The following is a 22,121-nucleotide window of genomic DNA, read 5'->3' on the forward strand; positions in this document are numbered from 1 at the left end:
AATAGTTAAATAGTCACCTCTACTTTGAGAATAAACCCTGCTCTCAGTTTTTCACCTTGAAATGGATAATTTGATCGGTAACATACCTCCAGTGACCAAGGTAGTAGAAGGAGGTCGAGACTTCCTATTACAGTCCCTTTAGGGCATGCTATGCATATCATTCGGCCTTATGGCGGCATGTACTCTCGAGTTCATATCACCATTCTCCCTCTACTTCAACTGGTAGTATTTTTCTCCATCATCATCAGGGGTGGGGTTCATTGTTGAGGGTATCTCTGTAGCAAGTATTTGTGATAGCAGCTCGAATTGGAGGTTCATTGTTATCTGGTCGCGAGTATTGGCAGAGGGATGCGGAGCAAAGCTTATCGTATACCCTGCTACGATAGCCATAATTCATTCTCTCGGAACATCGATAATTCGCTGGGATACGCCCCAGTGCATTCGTATGAACTGATAAGGATTATCACATAGTCTTTTTTACTGATGCTAAGTTAGATGAAGTCCATATTGTTAATATCGTCCACGTAACGCCTTGTTGGGAAGGGTATGGTTTGCCGTACATAGTTCTACTGCACGTCGTTCAGGGAGATGGTATGGGAGCACGGCCAATGGTGGCGTCTATTCACATGCTTCCTCTTCTATGGAGACCTAGGAGTAGGCTTCATGTGGAATGTCTACGTTATGTATTTCTACTGTTCACAACTGGAAGAGGTCGTCTTCCGCCAGAGGTAACTCCACCGTACCCTCCCTACTTAATGACTGGTTCAGGTCTGGAGACTTCGTATACATGTTGCTAGTGTCCATGTCCATGCTCCTGGGCTTATCATTCCTCACTGGCCACTTCTCCAACTTCTACTCAGGCGCGATCATCGATGTCATGACGTAGAACAAGGAACGCTCGTCTCACTGCCCTTTTAGTTCCTCATCGCATAGGTACGTATGGGCTCGGCGGAATCCAGGTGCTCGAGTACATGTTATCGCCTTCACTGTGAAGGCTCCTTATCTCCCTTGGATACTCGCTGGGATATCTTTGGTAGGCCACGCTCCAACCTAGGACACTCCATTATTCACTTGCTTTAGATAATGGGAGGACAACTGGCTGATCACATACAGGGCATCCTGGCTGGTCATATCTATTACTTTTTCACAGACGTTTATCCGAGGATGCCGACCTCTCACGGGTTACAAGTGTTGAAGACTCCGAAGGTCCTCAAGTGGCTGTGCGGTCAGAAGGATGAGTAGCATCATTCACTTTGTATAAAATATGTCTAATTTTCGCTACCCTATTTTGGTGTTACTATACTGTTGTAAATGCCCCTATTGTGGAGTAACATTGTGCTGATGACCAAACGGCAGCGTAGATCAGAGCCTCTGAAGACAGTATTCACCGAGACAGTGGATGAGGGTGGTTGGGAAGTAGATGATACCCTCATGGACGAGAACACCTCCACTGTGGCTAACGTGTCAATCCAACTGAGGTGCCTATATATCGGTAGCTTATCAAAAGTGTTATTATCTCAGAGAGAATCCTACTATAGAACCCATGCTGTGCCCTCCAATAGTACCCCTTCCTCCATCACCACCGCATGGTTATGTATTAGGAGAGTTGAGTGATGATGAATATATAATGGGTGAATTGTCACCATAAATGCTGCCATAATTTTCATTATATAGTTGTTGAGTAGAATTGACTAAATTGGTCGTTGTAACAACGCGACACTACATTGGTCTAGACAATAGTTCACTGGTGGTCAGCGGAAACATCTTTATCGACGCACTTCTTGAACTCTGACATACCAACATCAGCTTTCCCATCGATCTCTTGATACACATAAACCACAGCATTGGATCCTTGTACCTGACTGAAGCATGAGAGAGACCCCTATAGGTGGCGGTGAGCTCACGGCCATGAGCATGAACGCAGGAATAGTGGTGCCATCTGGACGAACCCCAGCGGCCTGTGACCTGAGGAACCATGCTGTTAAGTCTATACACTCACAAAAGACCTACCCTAGCAAATTAGGATCATACGCACCGGTGGCTGAGCCCGGGTTGATGAAGAATTTACCCTGAAAGTGATAGAGTATCATCATTGTATGGTACAGTTAGGCAAACTGTAATACCCGATGCTCAGTGATACCGTGCAGATGAGGGGAGCCGTACACTAAGATGTCTACATCGAGCTTCCTCTGCCACATGCTCAATGCTTCCTAAGTAGAGGGGTACTCAAGAGCCTACGTAGGAACAGGAGCCTACTAGATCCCCTTGAGGGGTTATCTGGTGTCCATGGATCAAGCCAACTCGGAAATCTCCAACCTTACAGGTGATGTACTCCGGCAGAGCTTTATCCTCACTATCCGCGTCTTCGAGCTCCCCCCGAACCTAATCCCCGAGATCCTTCCTAACACCGTCGATGTCAGGCCTCACGACGTAGATGGACTGCTGGCCCATGACTCTGACATTCTCCTGCATCTCCTTACTAGAGCCTATGTTCCCTGTACACAGCACAGTGCTTATCTTGTCTGTATTCTGATGAAATTGCATCCGTGTGAAAAGAAGGGCCCTACACTTTACTACTACCAGTAATTCCCTAAAACATAGGGGGAGCTCCCTGGCCCGTTCAGGAATGTACATATCCCCTATGAGGAGGACGAGCTCGCCGAAAGAAGAGTCGTCGTTGGACATGTATCGATAGAGACAGTCAAACTAACGTACAATGATCACCCCACTGCGCACCCAACACGGCGTTGATCTCCGAGCATTGAGATGATATAGTAGATCAATGTACAGGAGTGAGCCTAGCAGTACTTATCGTGGACCTTCCTAACCCTCATATCGAGCATATCCTCTTTAGTCACGTCTTTGCCCACCTTCTCAGAGTGGGCCTTGTAACCGAAAGCCCCATGCCGTTCAACGTACCTATTCTCCCCTATCCTATGATACACCATGAGTCGACTCACGTGAATAAGTTCTGCTGCTTCTTCTTGAACTTCCTCTGTAACTCTTTATCAATGAGATCCTCTACTGATCCTGACAAACGGTGAATTCCATACCACAAGTCGGTCAACATCTCCCCCACTGCTAGTCCACACTCCAAGACTCAATGTTTATTCGAATGCTCTCAAGTTCATTCCATATACACTACCGTGGCCCTCAGTGTTTCCCTCCTCGTCTATCTCTTCCTTCTTCATCTTCATCTTTGCCTCTACCTTCCGTCGGAGCACCTCCCCATCCTTTCGAACGTGGAACTGAAGGGACATAGTCTACAGTCCGTATTCTAGACAACAGAAGCATACCTCAGTAGTAGTGACGAAGTCCTGGCTGAAGGGATCGGACACCACCAATGATCGGGAGGAGAGAACACTGACCACCTGCCTCTCCTCGATCTGAAACCAACATTCTCTCCAATCCAGTGCAGACATCATCGTACTTGTAAACTCTGTGGGTGATGTACCAGGATCGTATCTCCCTGCTCAATTTCTTCCATGAACTTAGTGTTCATCCCCTAAGATGGACCCTCCATCGACTCCTACTACTACGCCTACCGTACTCACCTGTATTGTGCTGTTGGTACACACTATTCTCCCTGTGCATTTACGGACAGGTACTTCTACTGGGGCGTCCTCTGCATTACCATCAGACAACAGGCCTAGGGTAGGAACGCCATAAGAGGGTCTCCGAGAAGGTATAGATAGTACCGTCATCTTCCGAGTGCTGTTGGTGATGATGATGCTTCTTAGACTTCTTCTTTTTCTTAGGCTTCTCCCCCTTCAAAATAAGAGGGCCTTTCCTGACTCGATCCCCTAGGGTTGACATCAGGGCCCGATCAACGTAGAACTATTAGTCACAAATTGAAGGCTCCGGTGCGAATACACGAGCATCGTTCCGCTGAGAACGCAAAATCTGCTTCGTCCAAATTTCGTAGAGTATTTAGTGTGGGCCTATAACATATCCATACGCAACTTTGGAGCGCCCTTAGTTTGGGCGCAGTTGGAGACCTTACTTGAGTGAACCCAAATAGCAGTCAACTCTTAGCATAATATTCTGGAGCTCCATAAGGCGTTCCGAAATTTGAGGCCACCAAAATAGTCTTCCGTGAAGGTTTTACGTCTGACAGCTAAGTTGGTAGAGCACGTCGTCACGGATCTAAAGGTCCCAGGATCGATCCCTGGTGGGCGAATAAGCGATGGGGCACGCTTGAGGCGTCACTAGGATGTTAAGACTAAATTGCGCTTATGTTGCAGGACCAGTCAGAAACTCATATTTTGGTAGCAGTGTAGTTATGGAACCGCTACTTCCGTTGCACTCTACTTCCAAGATGTGCTGTGCTGACCAGGTAATAATCAATACCTTTTTCCTTCCTTGTTGAGAGCGCATGGTTTGCTTATCTTTGAACCACTCGGCTCGTAGACCAATCGTTGGGATCGGCGTAGATATGCACCCACACTTTGATCGTAGTCGCCGCGGCTCTTCAATGAACTTGCACTCGGAGGAGGTTCCCCTCACACCTTAATGTGCTGTTAACCATGTGGAGTTGCAGTGGCCTACTATGCGAATCCAGTTCATCCGTCATCATCGATGATGCTTAGAGACGATATTGGATGTTGTTAGTTATTGCAAGTGAACTACAATATTCAAGAAGCCTCGAGGGGTTGGGTTTTTTCTATCACATTTATCTCTATATACTCCTGGAATGAAAGGAAACGTCATGACAATCATGCTGCGGCTGCTGTTGAGCGAGAGTCGTAGCGTTGATCTCTCAGCAGTAGTAGGGCCGAATTGGTCCCCGTCCCTCGTCACAAGGCTTACATAACGGTTATCGACAGAGGCACTCGGAATACCCCTTGATAGTACCAACACTCAGCAATTACATTTTCTGGTTGATTCTCTGGCCTAAGTCCGACCTAGGCGTTGCTGGTGGCGGACTCGGCAGAATCCATCCCACATGTCGTAGCAAACGACCCTTCTCATTGAGATGTTCATCGACTATTGAGTTTTGAGTTGGGTAATGGTAACTACTCAGCAGTTCTATCTTCAGTGATACATTGCTGTCCAGTAGTAGTGTATGGTAGTATTTGCGAGTAAAACCTGGCGGAATCTCACCGACAAGGTAGCGCAGTAAATTGGCCTTTGGGGGTATTGTTGTGAGGCTCAGGTTATTGGTGTGAAGGCGATATCATCGGACCCTCTTGAGAAGCAGAGGGCCGCATTATTGGACCATGCGGCAAAGGCTCAAGTACGCCGTCTAGGAGAGCGGTCACTAACGCTTGTTGTCGTCAGGCTTTCCACCAGCAGTTGGTGAAGCTTCTAAGTCTGACAGATCAGATGGCGGCCTCGCAGTTGGATATGCCAAGCAATCCAGGGATGTTATTACGCTGTTGATACCACACCTAGTTCTACGCAGGAGAGTGGAGTAAGCTTATTTCCTTGCTGGTTGTTGTTGTGGTTGATTACTGTGCTTCAGTATTCTCCGGCGATATCCCTTTTCGCGGACCAGCTGATGAGATGTCAGCAGTCTGCACAGGCGTCAAGACCGCAGCTACAGGTTGCTGTGGGGGAGGCACATAAGTTGGTACAGCGGAATGCCGACTTACAGCAGAAGCTGAAGGACCGCGATAGGGCGTATGCTGACCTCGACCATTATAATCACAAGATAGAGGACCTCAAGACGGATGCTTCCAAGCGGTCTAAGAAGGATCTTAAGGCTGAGGAGAGGCTCTCACGAGTAGGGGCGAATAACGTGTTTTCATATCACTTGGAGAAGTCAGAATGTCGAGAAGCATCGTATGGCGCAAGAGTCTTTCATCAAGTTGGACAACAAAGTTAGAGCGGAAATGTCCGAGCTACTCGAAGGGAAGGAGGCTGACTTCGCCAAGATCGTCGCTGAGGTAAGCAGACAACTGGACAGTGGACGGGTGGTACTGGCTTCTCCTAGTACTCTCGGTATCTGGGAGTAACGGCATCAGCAGGGATGCAGGGCATCACCACATTCACAGACCAAGTGCCGACGATGGTCAGGCAGCAGGTCGAGCGGGATGAAGACCCCTTCCCATTTCACAACCAGAATTCCAATGGCTCAATCATGAACCAGTCCATGTCGGGAATAGCGACGTAAGCTGAGGGCATTCCCTGTACTGCTACAGTCTATCTTGGCGTCGCCAGTTACGATATGTCTATGAATGAACAGAAGAGAGATGCCCCTTCGGCCCCCTTCATGCTGGTGTAACCGCTGCTGGTGATTATTTTCTGTAGTATCATGATTTCCATTTTATGCCGATGCCGAGGAATCTGATGGCATTGTTATGTACCATATTGTCTCTCCGTCAATATATCCGATATACCACGATGACAAGCTTCGTGTCGATACTTTGAGTAAATGCATTCAACGTACGAGAGCTAGTATCACTGCATACATCTCAGTTGTGTTGGTTGCGCTGAGCTCTCTCTGCGCTGGAGAGGAGGAGCTATCCAACGGAGTTGGTTGCATATCATGAAGCGACCGCTAGTTGATTATTTACTTTTACCCCATGCCTTTCTTCGAGGGTTATAAGACTCTTCGTAGGATTAAGGAAAGAGTAGCTACACCTTAGTTGACGATGCCTAGAGTATGCATACATCAGATTCGGGGAGTGCGGCGTATGAAGGAAGATCCTTTGGAGGGGGAGAGGGCCATTGCTTCGGACTTCTTCGACCGCTGCAAGGTATTTCAGATTCGCCCGCGCTGAGCTATAGACCAGGACTTGAGTTGCTCTCCCCAAGCAGTAATATTCATATGCTCGTGCTCAGATATTCAACACTACTGTTGGCACTCTGTCGAATGTTATGGAGAAACTAGCGAGTGTCAACAACGAGTTGGTAGAATCAACTAAGTCCTTCTACCCTAATGACAATCCGGTTAATACTCGGTAGCAACTGCTGCCCTAACGGTCTCTCATATGTTTAGTACGCACCCATAAGAGCTACTATGAGCGAGGCTTTAGAGCACCTCAAGACCACCATCCGGGGCCGAGGCAATAATCTGGAAGGCATGAAGTATGCATCTGAGCAGCTGATGAAGCAAGGGTTGGATATGAACACTATGCTCACGTAAGGGGCGAGTGGCCAGCAAGGTACATACCGCAACTTACCCGAATTCCATTGCATAGGGCGAGCATTCGGAGTTTTGCATAGTAGGAGAGGACGAGTTCACTCAAATCAATGATGACGCTCGTTGATACACCTCTTGCGTATCAACTTCAAACGCTCGCTTCATCGGCCGCAGACCTGCAATGAAATTCAGCATAGGGCAAGAGCAGTTCGGAACGCTTGATACGATCCTTGTCGGCCTTGAAGACTTGTAGAGGGTTGTTTCAGCGACCGGGACCGGGCTCATAATTTGATGTCACATTACGAAGTGAAAGTTAAGAAGCTGAAGGGCTCCAAGAAAACTCATGCCGAGAAGATGGATAGGGTAGGAATAGACAGCGTGGGGATCTGGGGAGGAGTCGACCGTCAGAACCAACTGAAGCACAGTTTGCACGCACTCATTCGAGGAGTTAGATAAGGATGCACACAGTAGGTGTCCGGAGTACTAGCTACTCGTGATAAGGAGTTCGCCACTCTACTGGGGCTGGTAGGCTATAGGGAGAGTATGGGTTTGGTGAATGATGATTGAATCACCTCACTGTGGTCAGTTATGCTCGTACTTGGCCACAATAACAAGAGAGATGGAGGAGTGCACGAAGCCACTGGGAGCCGTCTATAAGAGGGTTGAGCTAATCCATGGCAGGAATCGTGAAGGTATTGCTACTGTTGATGCCGGGCCATGTGGATGTAGTAGGGATGGATGCCAACCCCTTCCCATCTCCATCTCTCAACCCGTTTGACGAAGTGTAAGTTCGGAAGCAATCTCGTACTGTAGTGAAATGTAGTATTCAGGAATTCCGAAGTGACAGTATTACGTGGTCATCGCCAGTCAGGACAGCTTGGTCATCATGTGCCAGCTTCCCAGAGTGTTAAGACAGTAAGGCAGTGCATCGTTGTATATGTACAGTAGTGATTCGTCCTGGCAGGTGATCACTCACCCGAGTAGCGAGGTCCAGCAGAAGACGCCTTCGGGTGTATCTGTGGAAGTCATTCCTGACGCTGGCACACCGACAACAGTGAAGCATATTTCGAGGGATGATGCCGATGCCTTTGATCCGGACGCTATCATGGAAGAGGAGACCATCCGGGTGGGCGAGCAGAGCTCTGTCGGGAGTCTACCGGGCTCTGCTACTAAGCAGGAGGAGACACCTGAGGAGGATGACAAGGAGAGCCACTTGATGGACATAATCAAGGGATAATGAAGCTTGTGTTCATCCCTTGTTGAGGAAGTTGCCGTACATTGCTGCATGACTGTTGTGAATCATGAGATTCAGTGATTGAGATTCTCTATCCCCACGTGTTGCGCAGAGTGCCGGGTTAACAGGATCGAACGACGCATGTTCCCACTCGTTATATCTACTGTACTTGTTCTCCCCCTGGTGAGGAGAGATATTACATTAGGGTAAATTAGCTGTTGCCGATAATAATGTGAGTTAACACTTTTACGGCAGGGATTGAGGAACCTATTGGATTAGGTTATGCTCGCCTTGCCTCCTGCCGAATCGGCGCGGTTTGGTACGGTCTGATACGATGGATGACGATGAGTCTGTCGCCAGCGATGTGTTGGCTGCCGTAGTGGGTTGAGTGAAGTGGTGTCCTAGCGGCCCACTGTCGCGGGTAGGGAGTCTTGAGTTGAGAGAGCCATCGGCGCCAAGGAGAGGATTATTCTCCCTCGGGTTGAGAAGGGCCAGGTCGTGAGAGGTATTGAGTGTATGCGTAGTAGTACTGATGCGGAGGACTGGGGAACATATCGAGCCTCGACGGATGATCAGCCGACAAAGCTGCCCAAAGCTATTAATCATCGTCATCATGGGCCGTCCGTCGTCCCCGCATTCAACGTTTGAATATGCGCATCGAGCCAGCGTGTGGTATAACTTCTCGTTCCTCGCCAGTGGAGTCGTCTTTTTTCTATTGCGGCATTCCCCGCCATACCATGAGTGCGGCTTTGTCGATCCTTACGTGTGGAGTTAGTTATAACGCAGTAATCTGCGGCAAGTGGGACTTTCAGAAAGCTCGGTTCCCTTTCGAGTGTCGATGCAAAGTGCCATACTCGGCAGTACTATGATCCCCCTTCCGTCAAACCCATCCACGGGTCTCCTCAGCCGGGTAGTCATAACCGTCAAGTAGCCCTACCCTGCAGCATGTCCCTCAGACAACTATGATACCTCAACAGCTGGGGACCTTGGGAGGGTTGTCGTCTGGAAGCGGTCTGCATCGACCATCATATACTATCCACAATGCTTTCACACAAGCAGCTCTGAGTCAAAGAGAGATCTCTGAGTGAGCACCAGCATGAGGGCCACAGAGGGGTGGGACATGCTTGCCTTAGGGCGATGAGCAAGCTTCAAGGGTGGTGGATAAGTGGCTCCGGCAGTGGCACCTACTATTTCGTAGCGCACGATGGCAACATTCATTGTTATAAGTCGGCATTCCTATATGGGATGGACCAGTACCAGCATCCCATTCAGACAAGAGAAGGCCCCCTCCTCGTCCTCCTCCTCCACGAGCGATGCCATGCCTGCCGGCTCTAAGAGACTTATCAGACAGGAACGGTGCATACATCTGAGGGTAGAACGAGGGCCGGATGGACAGGCACAGGTCAGCAACCCTCTGGTGTAGCTGTGATTGGTATGGGCTCAGGTGTGGGCAGGACCGCTGAAGTTCGAGAGGTCCGACGGAGGCAGAGTAGTTTGGATGGGCAGTAAGTGAGCTCTCACATCGCTATCGGAGAAGTGCCTTCCTCCAGACGACCAGAGAGGTCCCAAACAGTTCACATGGCAGCGGATCCGAAACCCTGGGGAGCATTCTTCATTGACTTCAAACTCTGATGTACTACTCCCCTCATTCACGTCAGAGAGACATGCTCCTACCAGCGCAATTCGTCACCGACCCCGCCAGACTTACTCCATGCAGCGTCGCCCACTCCTGCTATCAAACGGCACTCGGAAGACTCTACCCCCCAGCGTCGGCAGAGCTGCTCTATCGAGACTGTACGACGTCCATCGCGGCCATCAATTGAAGTTGGTCACCTACGGTATCTATGGCAAGGCGAAGTGAGGGATTCTCGCAGGTCCCCAGCACTGTGACTCCGGTTGATCTCAAACCGAAGAGACTACTGAGTCGGGACGCTTCCAATGACGACACTAATACCCGCCATGTCGGATGGCGTCCATCAAGGAGACGATGAGATCTCGTTGTGCTAGGTGCCTTCCACGGCTATGTCAACGGCTCAGTCAACACCTACTGGGGGATGTGCTGAGGTCACTGGACCACTCATCGTAGATGCTGTTGACGACGGTCTTAAGACCAGGAGGAACTCATGGGCAGAGCCCCTAGTAGGTGCTTCTCTGACCATCTCACTGATCTCCCCTCACTTGAATGTATCCTCATCGACTCCTGTTGGCTACTTAACTGGAGCTGAGACAATGCTTCTATGCTGTTGATGTGGATATTAGTGTCATTTGGTGAAAGAGATGTACACAGGCAGAAACGGTTGATGGAATATGTAGCTCATCCGTAATCGTCCACGTTACAATAGTACCTCACGATCGGCTCGACAGTCCTGGTGTCAATCCCCTTAACAGTTGTGCAGGAGCGTTGTTAGTACAGTCTTTGCTGTTCCGTTAGGTAGCCAGAGCCACTCTCGATGAGCACAAAATCGTAGAAGTCCCACAGGAGGCAAGTGGGCCCGAGACGGGTCTCCTACAATCTACAAAGGCCGAACCCAGTCGGACTGCTGTTCATACGCAGGTGCAGATTGCGGTGTTGATAATAATGATAGTTATCCTCGCAGACGTGTAGTTGCACGTCGGAAAAGGAATCGGTGAATTCATTGAAAACATTCATGGAGGAAGTTCGGGCAGAGTTGAAGGACCAGCGCGATCTAATCAACACTATTCAGGCGGAGACACGAAATGCGGTGGAGGTCTGTCAGCGAGATGAACATCAGTCCATCAACTGTAGCATTTTCAGAATCTAAGATCGGAGTTCCACCAGTCACAGCTGGACCCGGCAGGCTTGACAAGGTTACTCGATGATCTCGACAACCGAGAGGCAGAGGTTCATGACATGGGCAAGACAACTATGACACTGCAAGTGCTACTACTTCTGATAGGAAAGTCATTGAGAAACCACAGTGTCTCAGTCTCAAGTTCTGTCACTTGCGCAAGACGTTCGTGCTATGAGGGGCGATATGGGACGACTACGAGACCGGCTGGTGATCAGTGATACAACAAGCCTTAGAATAGGGCGGGCTGGATCCATTGGACCACTCTCAGATGTAACGGTATCGTCGTAGAAGTTGTGTGCGTGTAATCATGTTAGATATCCTCATCTCGTTCACCTTCCAGCAGCGGTGCCCTCACTCCTCCTCACGCCTCGAGTGATACAGTGAGGATCGATCGAATGGAGGTAGGGCAAAGCGTAATGTGATATGTATTTCCTTCTCGGGCAGTCCCGCTCTGATGATGACTTGAATGACTCTCACTACGACCACCAAGGAGAGGCAATCGAAAAAGCAGGTGTGCATCGTGAATCGCAGTAACCTAGTCGTTGCGATCACTCCGACACAGGTTCAGGAGTGGGGACCCTGGAATGGGACTCGGATATTGATTCAGCGTGTGAGAACTGATAACTCATTCGTGACAGTTGACGACGGATGCAGTGGACTAATCACCATTCATTCATATGCATGGCTCTCGCACCTTCACATTTCCATTGGCGAACTCGAGTTGCGTAAACAAGTTCAAACGCAAGTATGTGCTCTTAGACTGATTTGAGAATCATAATGTCGTACATACTAGAAAGACCATGGGAGCTCTCTCTCTCTCTCTCTCTCGCTCACGGCCGCTATTCGGCCAGGCGACTCTGCAAAGCCTCGGAGGATTCGACAGAGTTTATAAGGTCAACAATGGAAGTATAAAGAGGCTGACCAGGCCTTGGTAAGGAATGTGACGGCCAGTAGGCCTTAGTCTGCAAACTATACATAGTACACGACAATCAGTGTTATTGTCGGACCAGAGTAAAAATGTCTTCATTATTCGATAATACAATAGTAGCTAATAGTACAATGTTTTTCTCTTTTTTTTTATTTTTTTTTTCTTCTTTTTTTTTTGTTTTTTTTTGTTTTTTTTTACATCAACTTCCTCCGGCCGCGGAGAGGCGGTACATCACAGGCCAGTCGAATCCGACGCTCCCATACTGTCCGGTTTTTAGCATCACTGGCTCTCAGGCCTACATCGTTCATATCTTGTTTCACCAGTTCGATCCATGTCTGTCGGGGCCTGCCGGCTCTTCTGGAGCTGCCTGAGTGAATACGCGGGTTCCAGTTCAAGAGTCTGTTGACGATGTGGTCATCAGGTGCTCTCAATAGGTGACCATGCCATCTCAATCTCCTCGCGCGTAATACGTCTTCGCATGCAGGCGAACGTGTCCTCACATAGAGCTCACGTGATGATAGCCTGGTCATTGGAGCCACGCCCAATACTCGCCTCAGACATATATGGTAAAACGTTCTGTACATCTGTTCCTCTTCCTTATTGATCGCTAGTGCTTCCGAACCATAGAATAGTGAAGCAAATACCACAGATCTCATGATTATCATCTTTCCATCCAGTCCGATATCATGGGACTTCCATATGTCCCGGAGTTTGTGCAGGGCCGCACCTGCAGTACGAATTCTGTCTTTTACCGCTCCTCCGTATCCGGGCGCATCTGTTATCAAGACTCCCAGCTGCCGGAACTTCTTAACCACATCGACTCGTCCATGGGATGTCGGTTGCTTGCAGTTAATGAGGAGCCTCTTAGTTTTACAGCCGGTGCTCCCAATACCAAGTGTAAGGTTGGCAGGCTGACCTTCAATCTCAAGAGCCCTGAGGACTTTTTCGCTGTCTTCGATACTTTCTGATGGAGCTGTGACGTCATCTGCAAAGCATATACATCCAATTGGTTCCTGTAATATGGCGGATCTCGCTGCGAAGCGAGTATATCGGCGGTGGTGGTAGTCTTCCTTAGTAAGTCGAAATCCATGGCCAGCAGATATGATGCTACGGCGGAGAACTTCGTCTAGTGATGTTACGAAGATGATTGGGCTCCATACATCTCCCTGCTTGACCCCAGAGGATAGCTTTACTTCACATGTTTCGCCGCCAAGTGTGAGACAGGCAACTGCTTCGTTATAGCTCTGGTCTATTATCCTCAAGTATTTGGGGTGTAGGTCGGCTGCTCGCAGGCATTTCATCATATACTGGCGATCTAGCTTGTCAAAAGCTCGTTGCCAGTCAGCCACCAATAGGCAAAGTGACCTTCCGTGTGCCAGGCAACCATCACGTAGAATGTTTGTTGCGTGGATGACTTCTGTAGTGGATCGGGATTTCCGGAAACCGCACTGTGAGTGATGTAGCCGCGAATCCAGGTGCTCACTTATGCGTTCTAATACCACCGCTGAGTACACTTTTGCCGCCGATACCTGTGCCATGACTGTCCTATATGAGCCCACCTCATTTGGGGGTTTGCCAGCCTTCTTGGTGAGCGTCACTTTGCTCCTTAGCCACTCGCTGGGTTGGCTTTCAACCTCAAAACACTTCGAACATAACTCGTATACCCACCGTTGGAGCACCTCGCTTTGACGGATCAGGTCGCTGCTGATGCCGTCCACTCCAGGGCTTCTCCCTTTTTTTAATCGTGATGCTGCGTGATGTACTTCGTCGAAGGTGATCGGCTCTGGTAACGGTAGAGGGTCGAGGTTACAATCCGCATAGTCAGCGATATGGTCCGGACCGGCGGGTGTTGTCGAGCTGCTTGACGGATATGATTTATCTCTTACGTCCTCGTCACTGTGAGAGACAGTAACGTTCTCTGCCGAGTAGAGTTTCTGCATGTAGGTGGCAAAATCCTCTGCTCTGAGGTGATCCGGTATAGCAGTTTTACATCCTTTGACGTCTAGCTCCCGACGTAGTATGGTCCATATCGATCGTTGGTTATACAATGATGAGTTCTTGATGTCGCCAACGGCCTTCCGGAAGGCAGATCGGCGTTCCTGTCTCATTCTTGCTCTCGAGGGTCTTACACCTGGCCTCAAGTTGTTGGCCTCGAGTGATACAGTGAGGATCGATCGAATGGAGGTAGGGCAAAGCGTAATGTGATATGTATTTCCTTCTCGGGCAGTCCCGCTCTGATGATGACTTGAATGACTCTCACTACGACCACCAAGGAGAGGCAATCGAAAAAGCAGGTGTGCATCGTGAATCGCAGTAACCTAGTCGTTGCGATCACTCCGACACAGGTTCAGGAGTGGGGACCCTGGAATGGGACTCGGATATTGATTCAGCGTGTGAGAACTGATAACTCATTCGTGACAGTTGACGACGGATGCAGTGGACTAATCACCATTCATTCATATGCATGGCTCTCGCACTTCACATTTCCATTGGCGAACTCGAGTTGCGTAAACAAGTTCAAACGCAAGTATGTGCTCTTAGACTGATTTTGAGAATCATAATGTCGTACATACTAGAAAGACCATGGGAGCAGCAAACAAAACGTGCAAACGTCAAGACCAACGGATGAAGCTCGACCTTACCGAACTGAACTGGAAATACAAATTTCGTTCGAGTAGAAGGTGGTGTCGTCGGAGTTAAATTCCCAAGAGCATGGGAGAGTGCACCGAGCTTGAATTCACTTCCCGAAGAGTCTTGGCACTTGAAAAGAAGTACATTGAAGTTGCAGATTTCCTCTTGTTCAAGAGTGCATTGGCAAGCTGGTTGCTGAGCAGTGGGAATTAGCGTCTCTGATGTTATAGGAAACTTGCCCGTAAGGACCGTCCTGGGAGAGACCCTTACTCCCCTGTCAGGAGCTGCGATGTGCCACGTTAGAGTGACTGCTCGCTTGGACTTTCCAAACAAGAGGCCTGGATATTTTTCCGAACCCAAGCTGAGGACCCAAAATCCCTCCAATTGCCGGTGGTGCCCTCCTCTGACAAAAAGCTATGGCCAATAGAGGATCCTATGGGCAGGATCTTGGCATTAGCAGCGGAACAGCATTCATTCGCGCTCCGGACGGTTACAAGAGGTCACGTCAGCCCGTCCTACGAGACGTAACATGACGCCACAGTCCGCTGTAATTCGGAACAGCTCTATTCCTCTTCGGGCACCGCTATGTCTTGGTCATCGTTGATTACTCAATCGGCGCACCACCCTTGGTAGGCACCAAAACGGCCGGGCTGCCGCATTAATAGATCACTCTCGCCAACCACTACCAAGGTCCGTTCTGGTAGTTCATGTTGATACTCGTACTGTGGTCCGACCACATGTTCAAAGGTGACCACCACCCTTGCGCCGCATGATGAACATCCATTGAGTAAAAGCAAGTGTTGTTAGGAAGCAAGATTCGATCTCCAATCCACCTCTTAAATGTTCGAGCGCACTGGGTCTGCTGGAGGTGCACCTCAACTACCTATAGAAGGTGTTGACCCGTCCTCAGACAGCGAGAACTACCAGACCTCTAACATATCGTCACCTACAAACTCTTCACAGTCTAGTAGGGATGGTGAGGCTGAAGGCTCAGCATTGGCCCGGGCCTCGTATGGGACTTGGCATACTATCCAGCCTGGCCTCGTCTTCCTATCGCATCACATATCCCCCTTTGTATGGAGACTAGTACTACTATGGTCCAAACTAATCTTGGTCGGACTTAGCATAGTATCAGTGACGATATCGGCATGGATTCTCTATTGGGTCGTACACTGGTTGGTCATACCCAAGCAGCTCCATTCCTTCCCGGTTTACTTCGACTATAGCGCCACGCCTGCCTGTGCTACAGTGTCCTTCTCTAACCGGCAATGGTTCGATACTACAGCGAGTCGACAGGCTTTGGCTGCCCCGTTATTGGACCTGCCGGCCCCATCAGTCGACTATGATGTGACCTTGGCCCTGGATTTACCTACTAATCACTACAACCTCGATAAGGGTCCTGTTATGGTAGATGTTACTCTGTACGGTATGAAGGGCCAAGATGCGCCTACGGCCCGCTCCCGACGGCCACTTCTACTGCCTTACCACTCTTCCTTGTTGAGAACGATGCGGGAGTGGCTGATGGTCCTACCAGCCTTGCTAGGGTGGACAGTCGACGAGTTCACTGCAACGGTGCCTTTGTTCGAAGAACTCAATGTGGAGGTCTACGAGAGTTCCACATTTCCACTATTATCGGCTACGGTATGCATGAACCCTCCTCTGCAGGTGTATGGAGCCGACTTGAGATTCCATTCTCAATTGTCGGGGATCCGCTATCTACTCTCGTCCCATCCAATTCTTATGAGTGTTATTTTCGTGTTGTTCGTTCTCATCGGGTTCTTGGTTTTCACTGGTACGTCATTGGTATGGCGAGCATTATTCGCGCGGTCTCCCAGAAGGAGAAGGACCAGACGAGGTGGACGTCGTCGGCACCCACAGCGGAGTACAGGGAGTAGTAGTGGGCCGTCTAGCGAGTCTGGTGCGGGTAGTGCGTCCAGTGTCCATAGTGCGGACAATGAGAGGCAAGGGGGCTTCGACACGTTACGGGAGAGGCCCCTACATTTGGGCAGCCCTGAGGACTGACTTGTGCACTATTCCTAGTCACTCCGGTCTTGCGTTGATTTAAGGGAAGTATCGGGTGATTTTGGGTGCGTCCTCACCGTTGCTTCCACTCCCGATAGGGAAGTTCCGCGTCCTTGGCTACAGTACTCTGGCTACTAGTAGAAGCTGCGGCTGCATATGCACTCGTCATGAAATTTAGTATTGGTTAATGCCAATCTCATTGTTGGTACACTGGGAATGACATTGAATACTGTATGGGGGACTACATGTCGGGGATCGGCATGGGGAAGGATGTGACAGTTGCGGCGGGAGAGGTCTGAAGGTTCGCCTCAGGAGCACCCGCGACTCTAAATGGAAGTGTCACAGTTTGCGAGGACTCCTGAATACTAGAGGAAGAATATCGAGAGTAGTATCGTGAATTGGTACCGGAATGTTCCATGGGCGTGAAAAGGGCTCAAGGTTAGGTCCTAGGACCATACCAGTCGGGTGACGGCTGATTGTTGTTGCATTCCAAGTGATCTGATATCGTTCTCAGTCGTTAGTCGATAGCTTCCGGACATATAGGGGAAATGTGTTCGTCGTGGACAGTTTACTGCTACTAGCGTGTGTTCATGCCTTTCGTAGCCGTCACCACCAACGTCCAATCCATTCTGGCTGATCCGAACAAGGCTGCTATTGTGTTTACTGACGTCGTAGCGAATGCTCTCGGCAAGCCGAAGAATTTCATCACTGTGAGTTGCGGTTCAAGGCCAGAATGATGCACATGATGAAAGTGTACAGGTCCAAGTCGTCTCTGCTGCTGGCTTTGTTGTTGGCGGACACGTGGCTGATGGCGTCTCAGTGGAGATCTACTCAATCGGTGGAGGATTGAAAGGCAAGATGTGCGATGCCATATATGAGACCCTACACACAGAGTTTGGAGTGGAGGCTGCGCAGGTAAGGCGAGTATCTTCTGCGGCTTTGCGCCTTTTCGTTCCCTCAGGCCGTGGTGAGGTTCCACAATCTGGATCCCGCTGAGTATGCGATGAATGGGAAAACCTTTCGTGTGAACCTATGTTGATATGATGTCCCAAAAGTTATAAATTCCAAGTGTTGTGTTCTCTGAGGGTCAGCACGAAGTATCAGTCTAGGGAATAGCACTGGCTATGTCTGGCGACGCTTGGCCAACCAAGGTCAGCTCAAGAGGTCGTTGAAATTACGGGTGGGCCTATATGTAAACGGGCGAGGAGCCTTGCAGGGGTTCGCAGACTATGGCATCTCAACTATCCCCCGTAGCCGCGCCCGATCAACTTTCAACATCCCCTCCTGTTAGTGGGCTGGCCGCCTACACTACACAGTTGAGTGCATACTGGGACAGTGTTAGGGGGATGCCCAGGAAGGCCTGGGACTGGTCGAGGCGGAACAAGCGGTGGATTATCGGTGGTGTCGCTGTAGGGGCGGTGGCAGTATATTGGCTCAGGCCGTATTATCAGCAAGTAATAGGATTCAGGGGTATTACCTAGGCCTAAGTTCAACATGGTGTGGTCAGTTTCGCGAGCTGCAGAGTATAGTGTCGGAGGCCAATCGGATCATGGAGGAGGGTGGCGAGGGGAAGCCGGGAGAACCCAAGATCAGCAAACGTCAGAGGGAACACCATGCGAGGGTCATGGCCATGGCAAGTACTATTCTGAAGTCCTGTCAATCAGTCGGGTATAGTAATGGCTGCATGGAGTTGTCCATCCCTGGTCGTGGTGGCAGATAACCTCATTTTGACTGGTGACAGCATAGATCGGCTGAGGGTGTGGCTACAGCAGGCGTATGAGGAGGATATAGACAGGAACATACCACGCAAATTGAAAGCACTGAAGGGGCCTGGAATGGCAGAGGAAAAGCAAAGGCTGTTCACTGAGCTGCAGAAGCTTTGTACTAGTCGGGATGCCCTCTAGACTGTACTTTTCTGATCATAAACGTTCGTCGCTATTGGTAGGTTTCAGCCGCTTGGTCACGTCATTGATAACCCTGCACTTGATACTACTAACACAACGGGTGGCACTGTCAGCGGGTACAGCTCGACAGTATCGTTGTGGTGAATGGAGGAAGCCTAAGAAGCAGTCGGAGGGGAGTACTGGAGGAGACCCACGTACTTGGATTGCCATGATGAAGGAGTGTACAGAATCTCAGATGCTGAGCGAACCTCCTCTGAAATGAACGCTGAGCTGGCGGCTTACCTCAGGGCAATCGGCGACCACCTGACCTCGCCGTTGGTATTGTGGGGTTGCTCATAGCGTTGACAAGACTCTTCTATGGTAGGTACTGTGTCTCGTGGACCACGCCGCTAGGGAGGCCTGTGGGTTGAGGCTGCCATCTCCGACCAGTAGAGAGACGGCCTCGGGTATTGCCTCCACCTTGCGGACAGTGGTGGAAGCGGCATTGCAAGGGCTGTATTGACGGAGGGCCAATGGGGAGGTGGCGAGGTTGTCGTTGTCAGTTTCAAGACTGGCAGTGAGACGCCCAAGTCAGCGTTGGTAGTGCCGCCAATGGAGGAGGCCGAAATCGGCGGACAGGTTTTAGTGGCGGAGACGATGGACTTGGTGGATTCTCCTCACTATGAAGCCTTGTTGAAGGAGAGCATGAGTACTGGAAGGCTTGGCACCACTTTGCTCGTCAATCGGATAAGCTCTATTGCTCAGACCGGGCGTGTGAGAGGGTAACGGAGTATCTTTGTGAGGGGATGTCCTTGGTGGATGGCACCAATACGACCATTGCCTTAGCCAAGACGATACCCTTAGTGAATAAGGTATGGGAGAAAGGGGGTTGTTCCTCCCGGGATTCGAACCGGCGTCTGTGTTCAGGCCATCGAGAATAACGTCCTGGTGAACTCGGAGGCGAATGTGTACTTGTTGCAATTTAATCAACTGGAATGCGTCCAAGAATTTTCGGATATAATATACTTCCGCACGAGGGAAGGCGAAGACTCCCAGTAGTATAGGGATAGACTCGCCCTCCAGCTTAGTGCGGTTCATACAGTTCTTGTTTCCTACTTTTTTCTGGGCTTCCTATTTCGTATCCCTGGCTCAGGAGATCGGACGACGAAGGCGAGCCTGCAAGCCTGGAGGCGATAATGCAGGCCCTTGTCGAGGCCGCTGGGGAGGAGCCTTCAGCTGCCAAGACTTGATATCGCCCTGTCTGCACGACGAAGTTGTTGTGATTGTTTCATTTTTCATATTGGATGGATCGTTGCGTTTCTACATCATGAGGGGCTAGCGATTACAGCGGAGCGTTTTCTATTCGTGATGACTTTTCCATGAGCCTTGACTTTGCTTTGCCCAGGGCTTTGGACCGCGAAGCAGTGGCTCGAATGAGCTGGGCCGAAGTCGTACAGGCTCGCCAGAGCTTCGACATTCAGAGATCCAGCGCGACTCGAGCGAGTCTAGGGGGGCGATCTCGGAATAGCCTTGGAGGGTCTTCTTATGATGTCGGGAGCCGTCGTGTGGCATCTGAGGCGGAGGGTGGTGATGGTTCGGTCGATACCAGAGTCGGCAGGGCTTCATTGAGGGAGTCTAGGGAAACCCTCTCGGCTGCTGGGATGCCCCGCGAGGGCAGGTACTCCACTGGTCCCAATGGGGAGTCAAGACGGAAGGCGAGCAGAGTGCGGCTTGAATATTCTGTAGAGTCGATCCCTGCTGCTGAGGGCGTCAATGGTGACTTGCTGTCGTACTCGGCTGACGACCTAGATGCAAGCACGACGAAGTTGACGCGGCGTACCTCTGTCGTCGAGGCGAAGGAATGGGAAGTGGAGGCTGTGGTCGAGGCGATGCGCAAACAGGATTGCAGGGCAATGGTGAGATCTTTTCGGGATGAGAGCCACGGTGGGTAGTTGCGTATCTTTTGGTATTGGGTTGATCTCAGGCCGCGAGGATGTGGGAGAAAGAAAAAGAGGAAAGGAGGGGCTTACCGCCGGAGTTGTGGCCCGGTGATACGTCCTGGGAGGGAACACCGCGATCACTGGCTGCGTCATCAGCTGCCCAGGGCGATGTTAGTGAGTATGACGACACTCTCGATAAGGTTTATCCAACTCTAGCTCTGTGGGATGAGGAGGATCCCTTGGGGGACGGATCCCCTCGGGCGAGCCTCCTGAGTTCCCTCCCAGACTCAATAGGCAGCGCCAATGAGCTAGCCCGGAGAAGCAGCAGTGGTGGAACCCTCAACCGACAGCTACCTCCGCAAGGTTCTGCCGTAGCCGATCGTCGGTCTGCAGGTCGGGACCAGCGAGCTGTCGATGACAGTGTAGCGACCAGCTTCGTCACGGAATCAGAGGGTCCAGCTGTGGCCCTTGGGTGTGGCGAGTATGATGCTTCGAGTGGCTATTCGAGTGAGCGCGAGGCACCCGTATTGGATGTCTACGATGGTTCATCGGACTTAGAAGAGAGCAGTTATTACTCCGACGTCTCTAGTGAGCATCATGATACGATGACTGAACATGACGCAGTGTCGATGTGCTCCAGTCATTATAGTGGAAGTCCCCTAGAGGCCAGTGTGATGTCGGATGCCTCCCTATCGGATATCCACTTGGAAGTAGCATTGCCACCTGTCGAGTACTCAGATGCTGAGGTTCCCTTCGAATACCGCTCTCGTGCTGTGCCTCCTCGAAAGAAGAGAGAGAAGCGACCAGAAGCAACAACAGCAGCTGAGGAGATTGTTCGCATCCCTCGAGAGAAGGATGTTGTCCAGGGGGTTCGTAAAAAAGTGCGTGAAGAAGCGGCTTCAAGGCCAGCTTCTCCTGAGGCTGTTGCCCATAAGCGTTGCTGTGTTCTCATGTGATCTTGCTCAACATGGTGTTGTGTTGGCAGTAGACTTACTTGGTGGGAAAAGAGCCATTATTTCGATGAGAATTGATGAGAGCTCTTTGGCGAGTTTCCCTCCGGGGAGCCGTAATTTCTGTTCCTCTTGTTGGTCATATCGATGCGTCTGCGAACCCCTTTTCCATCCCGTATCCTACTCCGATGACCTGGTTGTCACGCCGCTGGTAGAGGTGCTAAAGCCCGTATGCTAATATGTTATATTGTTAATATGTTGCGTTCTAACGTTCCAGGATTAGATGGGAAGAAAATGTTTACTCCGGAGTCAAACGTTTTCTTAGGAAAATAGAGGGGGTTAATAACCCCCCTACACTACCGTGACGGTATTGTACGGTAGTGACGGTAGTACCGTCTAACGATGTGAGCGCGCGCTCACTTGTAGTTTTTAGATAACTCTTTGCGTTCAGTTGTGTTGCGCTCGGTCATGATTGCGCTCAATTATGGTGTTACGAGCCCAGCCTACTAATTTTGGGCGCGCGCTTTATCAAATTGATCTAGCACACAGAGAACTTTGGTCCGTGACGCGTGCTCTGCCGATTTCTTTAAAGCAATATCTTCGAAATAGGCATACGTCCGACTATGCGTCTCT

At 50.2% G+C, this 22,121-nt stretch overlaps 10 protein-coding genes across 10 annotated transcripts; 7 read left to right on the forward strand and 3 right to left on the reverse strand.

The window, feature by feature from the left end:
- Positions 1-145: 145 nt before the first annotated feature.
- Positions 146-1,242, forward strand: Pmar_PMAR015338 (Derlin-3, putative; the record flags this gene model as incomplete). Its single annotated transcript, XM_002782951.1, has 5 exons — positions 146-222; positions 585-728; positions 769-882; positions 934-1,033; positions 1,081-1,242. The coding sequence occupies 5 exons, from the start codon at positions 146-148 to the stop codon at positions 1,240-1,242; spliced, it is 597 nt and encodes a 198-aa protein (XP_002782997.1).
- Positions 1,243-1,741: 499 nt separating this feature from the next.
- On the reverse strand, positions 1,742-2,685 carry Pmar_PMAR015339 (vacuolar protein sorting, putative; the record flags this gene model as incomplete). The annotated part of the gene is made up of 7 exons (XM_002782952.1): positions 1,742-1,858; positions 1,905-1,965; positions 2,011-2,069; positions 2,124-2,210; positions 2,257-2,349; positions 2,407-2,529; positions 2,581-2,685. 7 exons carry the CDS (start codon positions 2,683-2,685, stop codon positions 1,742-1,744), a joined length of 645 nt encoding a protein of 214 aa, XP_002782998.1.
- A 113-nt stretch (positions 2,686-2,798) lies between these two features.
- Positions 2,799-3,816, reverse strand: Pmar_PMAR015340 (conserved hypothetical protein; the record flags this gene model as incomplete). The annotated part of the gene is made up of 7 exons (XM_002782953.1): positions 2,799-2,934; positions 2,961-3,030; positions 3,146-3,248; positions 3,297-3,386; positions 3,431-3,505; positions 3,555-3,649; positions 3,699-3,816. The coding sequence occupies 7 exons, from the start codon at positions 3,814-3,816 to the stop codon at positions 2,799-2,801; spliced, it is 687 nt and encodes a 228-aa protein (XP_002782999.1).
- A 1,249-nt stretch (positions 3,817-5,065) lies between these two features.
- Positions 5,066-6,226, forward strand: Pmar_PMAR015341 (hypothetical protein; the record flags this gene model as incomplete). The annotated part of the gene is made up of 6 exons (XM_002782954.1): positions 5,066-5,110; positions 5,156-5,236; positions 5,465-5,725; positions 5,769-5,888; positions 5,936-6,111; positions 6,163-6,226. 6 exons carry the CDS (start codon positions 5,066-5,068, stop codon positions 6,224-6,226), a joined length of 747 nt encoding a protein of 248 aa, XP_002783000.1.
- A 301-nt stretch (positions 6,227-6,527) lies between these two features.
- On the forward strand, positions 6,528-8,324 carry Pmar_PMAR015342 (hypothetical protein; the record flags this gene model as incomplete). Its single annotated transcript, XM_002782955.1, has 10 exons — positions 6,528-6,575; positions 6,621-6,701; positions 6,787-6,894; positions 6,944-7,086; positions 7,354-7,450; positions 7,559-7,612; positions 7,674-7,779; positions 7,820-7,871; positions 7,918-8,002; positions 8,052-8,324. 10 exons carry the CDS (start codon positions 6,528-6,530, stop codon positions 8,322-8,324), a joined length of 1,047 nt encoding a protein of 348 aa, XP_002783001.1.
- Positions 8,325-11,807: 3,483 nt separating this feature from the next.
- Pmar_PMAR015343 (conserved hypothetical protein) lies at positions 11,808-14,002 on the reverse strand (the record flags this gene model as incomplete). The annotated part of the gene is made up of 3 exons (XM_002782956.1): positions 11,808-11,894; positions 12,362-12,429; positions 12,574-14,002. The coding sequence occupies 3 exons, from the start codon at positions 14,000-14,002 to the stop codon at positions 11,808-11,810; spliced, it is 1,584 nt and encodes a 527-aa protein (XP_002783002.1).
- A 1,531-nt stretch (positions 14,003-15,533) lies between these two features.
- On the forward strand, positions 15,534-16,715 carry Pmar_PMAR015344 (Seipin, putative; the record flags this gene model as incomplete). The annotated part of the gene is made up of 1 exon (XM_002782957.1): positions 15,534-16,715. The coding sequence occupies one exon, from the start codon at positions 15,534-15,536 to the stop codon at positions 16,713-16,715; it is 1,182 nt and encodes a 393-aa protein (XP_002783003.1).
- Positions 16,716-17,305: 590 nt separating this feature from the next.
- Positions 17,306-17,754, forward strand: Pmar_PMAR015345 (Macrophage migration inhibitory factor, putative; the record flags this gene model as incomplete). Its single annotated transcript, XM_002782958.1, has 3 exons — positions 17,306-17,425; positions 17,475-17,630; positions 17,677-17,754. 3 exons carry the CDS (start codon positions 17,306-17,308, stop codon positions 17,752-17,754), a joined length of 354 nt encoding a protein of 117 aa, XP_002783004.1.
- A 307-nt stretch (positions 17,755-18,061) lies between these two features.
- On the forward strand, positions 18,062-18,619 carry Pmar_PMAR015346 (hypothetical protein; the record flags this gene model as incomplete). The annotated part of the gene is made up of 3 exons (XM_002782959.1): positions 18,062-18,169; positions 18,223-18,352; positions 18,432-18,619. The coding sequence occupies 3 exons, from the start codon at positions 18,062-18,064 to the stop codon at positions 18,617-18,619; spliced, it is 426 nt and encodes a 141-aa protein (XP_002783005.1).
- A 2,593-nt stretch (positions 18,620-21,212) lies between these two features.
- Positions 21,213-21,494, forward strand: Pmar_PMAR015347 (hypothetical protein; the record flags this gene model as incomplete). The annotated part of the gene is made up of 1 exon (XM_002782960.1): positions 21,213-21,494. The coding sequence occupies one exon, from the start codon at positions 21,213-21,215 to the stop codon at positions 21,492-21,494; it is 282 nt and encodes a 93-aa protein (XP_002783006.1).
- Between the last annotated feature and the right edge of the window lie 627 nt (positions 21,495-22,121).

The sequence above is a fragment of the Perkinsus marinus genome (assembly GCF_000006405.1).
Source record: "Perkinsus marinus ATCC 50983 genomic scaffold scf_1104296937906, whole genome shotgun sequence".
NCBI classification, from domain to species: domain Eukaryota; phylum Perkinsozoa; order Perkinsida; family Perkinsidae; genus Perkinsus; species Perkinsus marinus.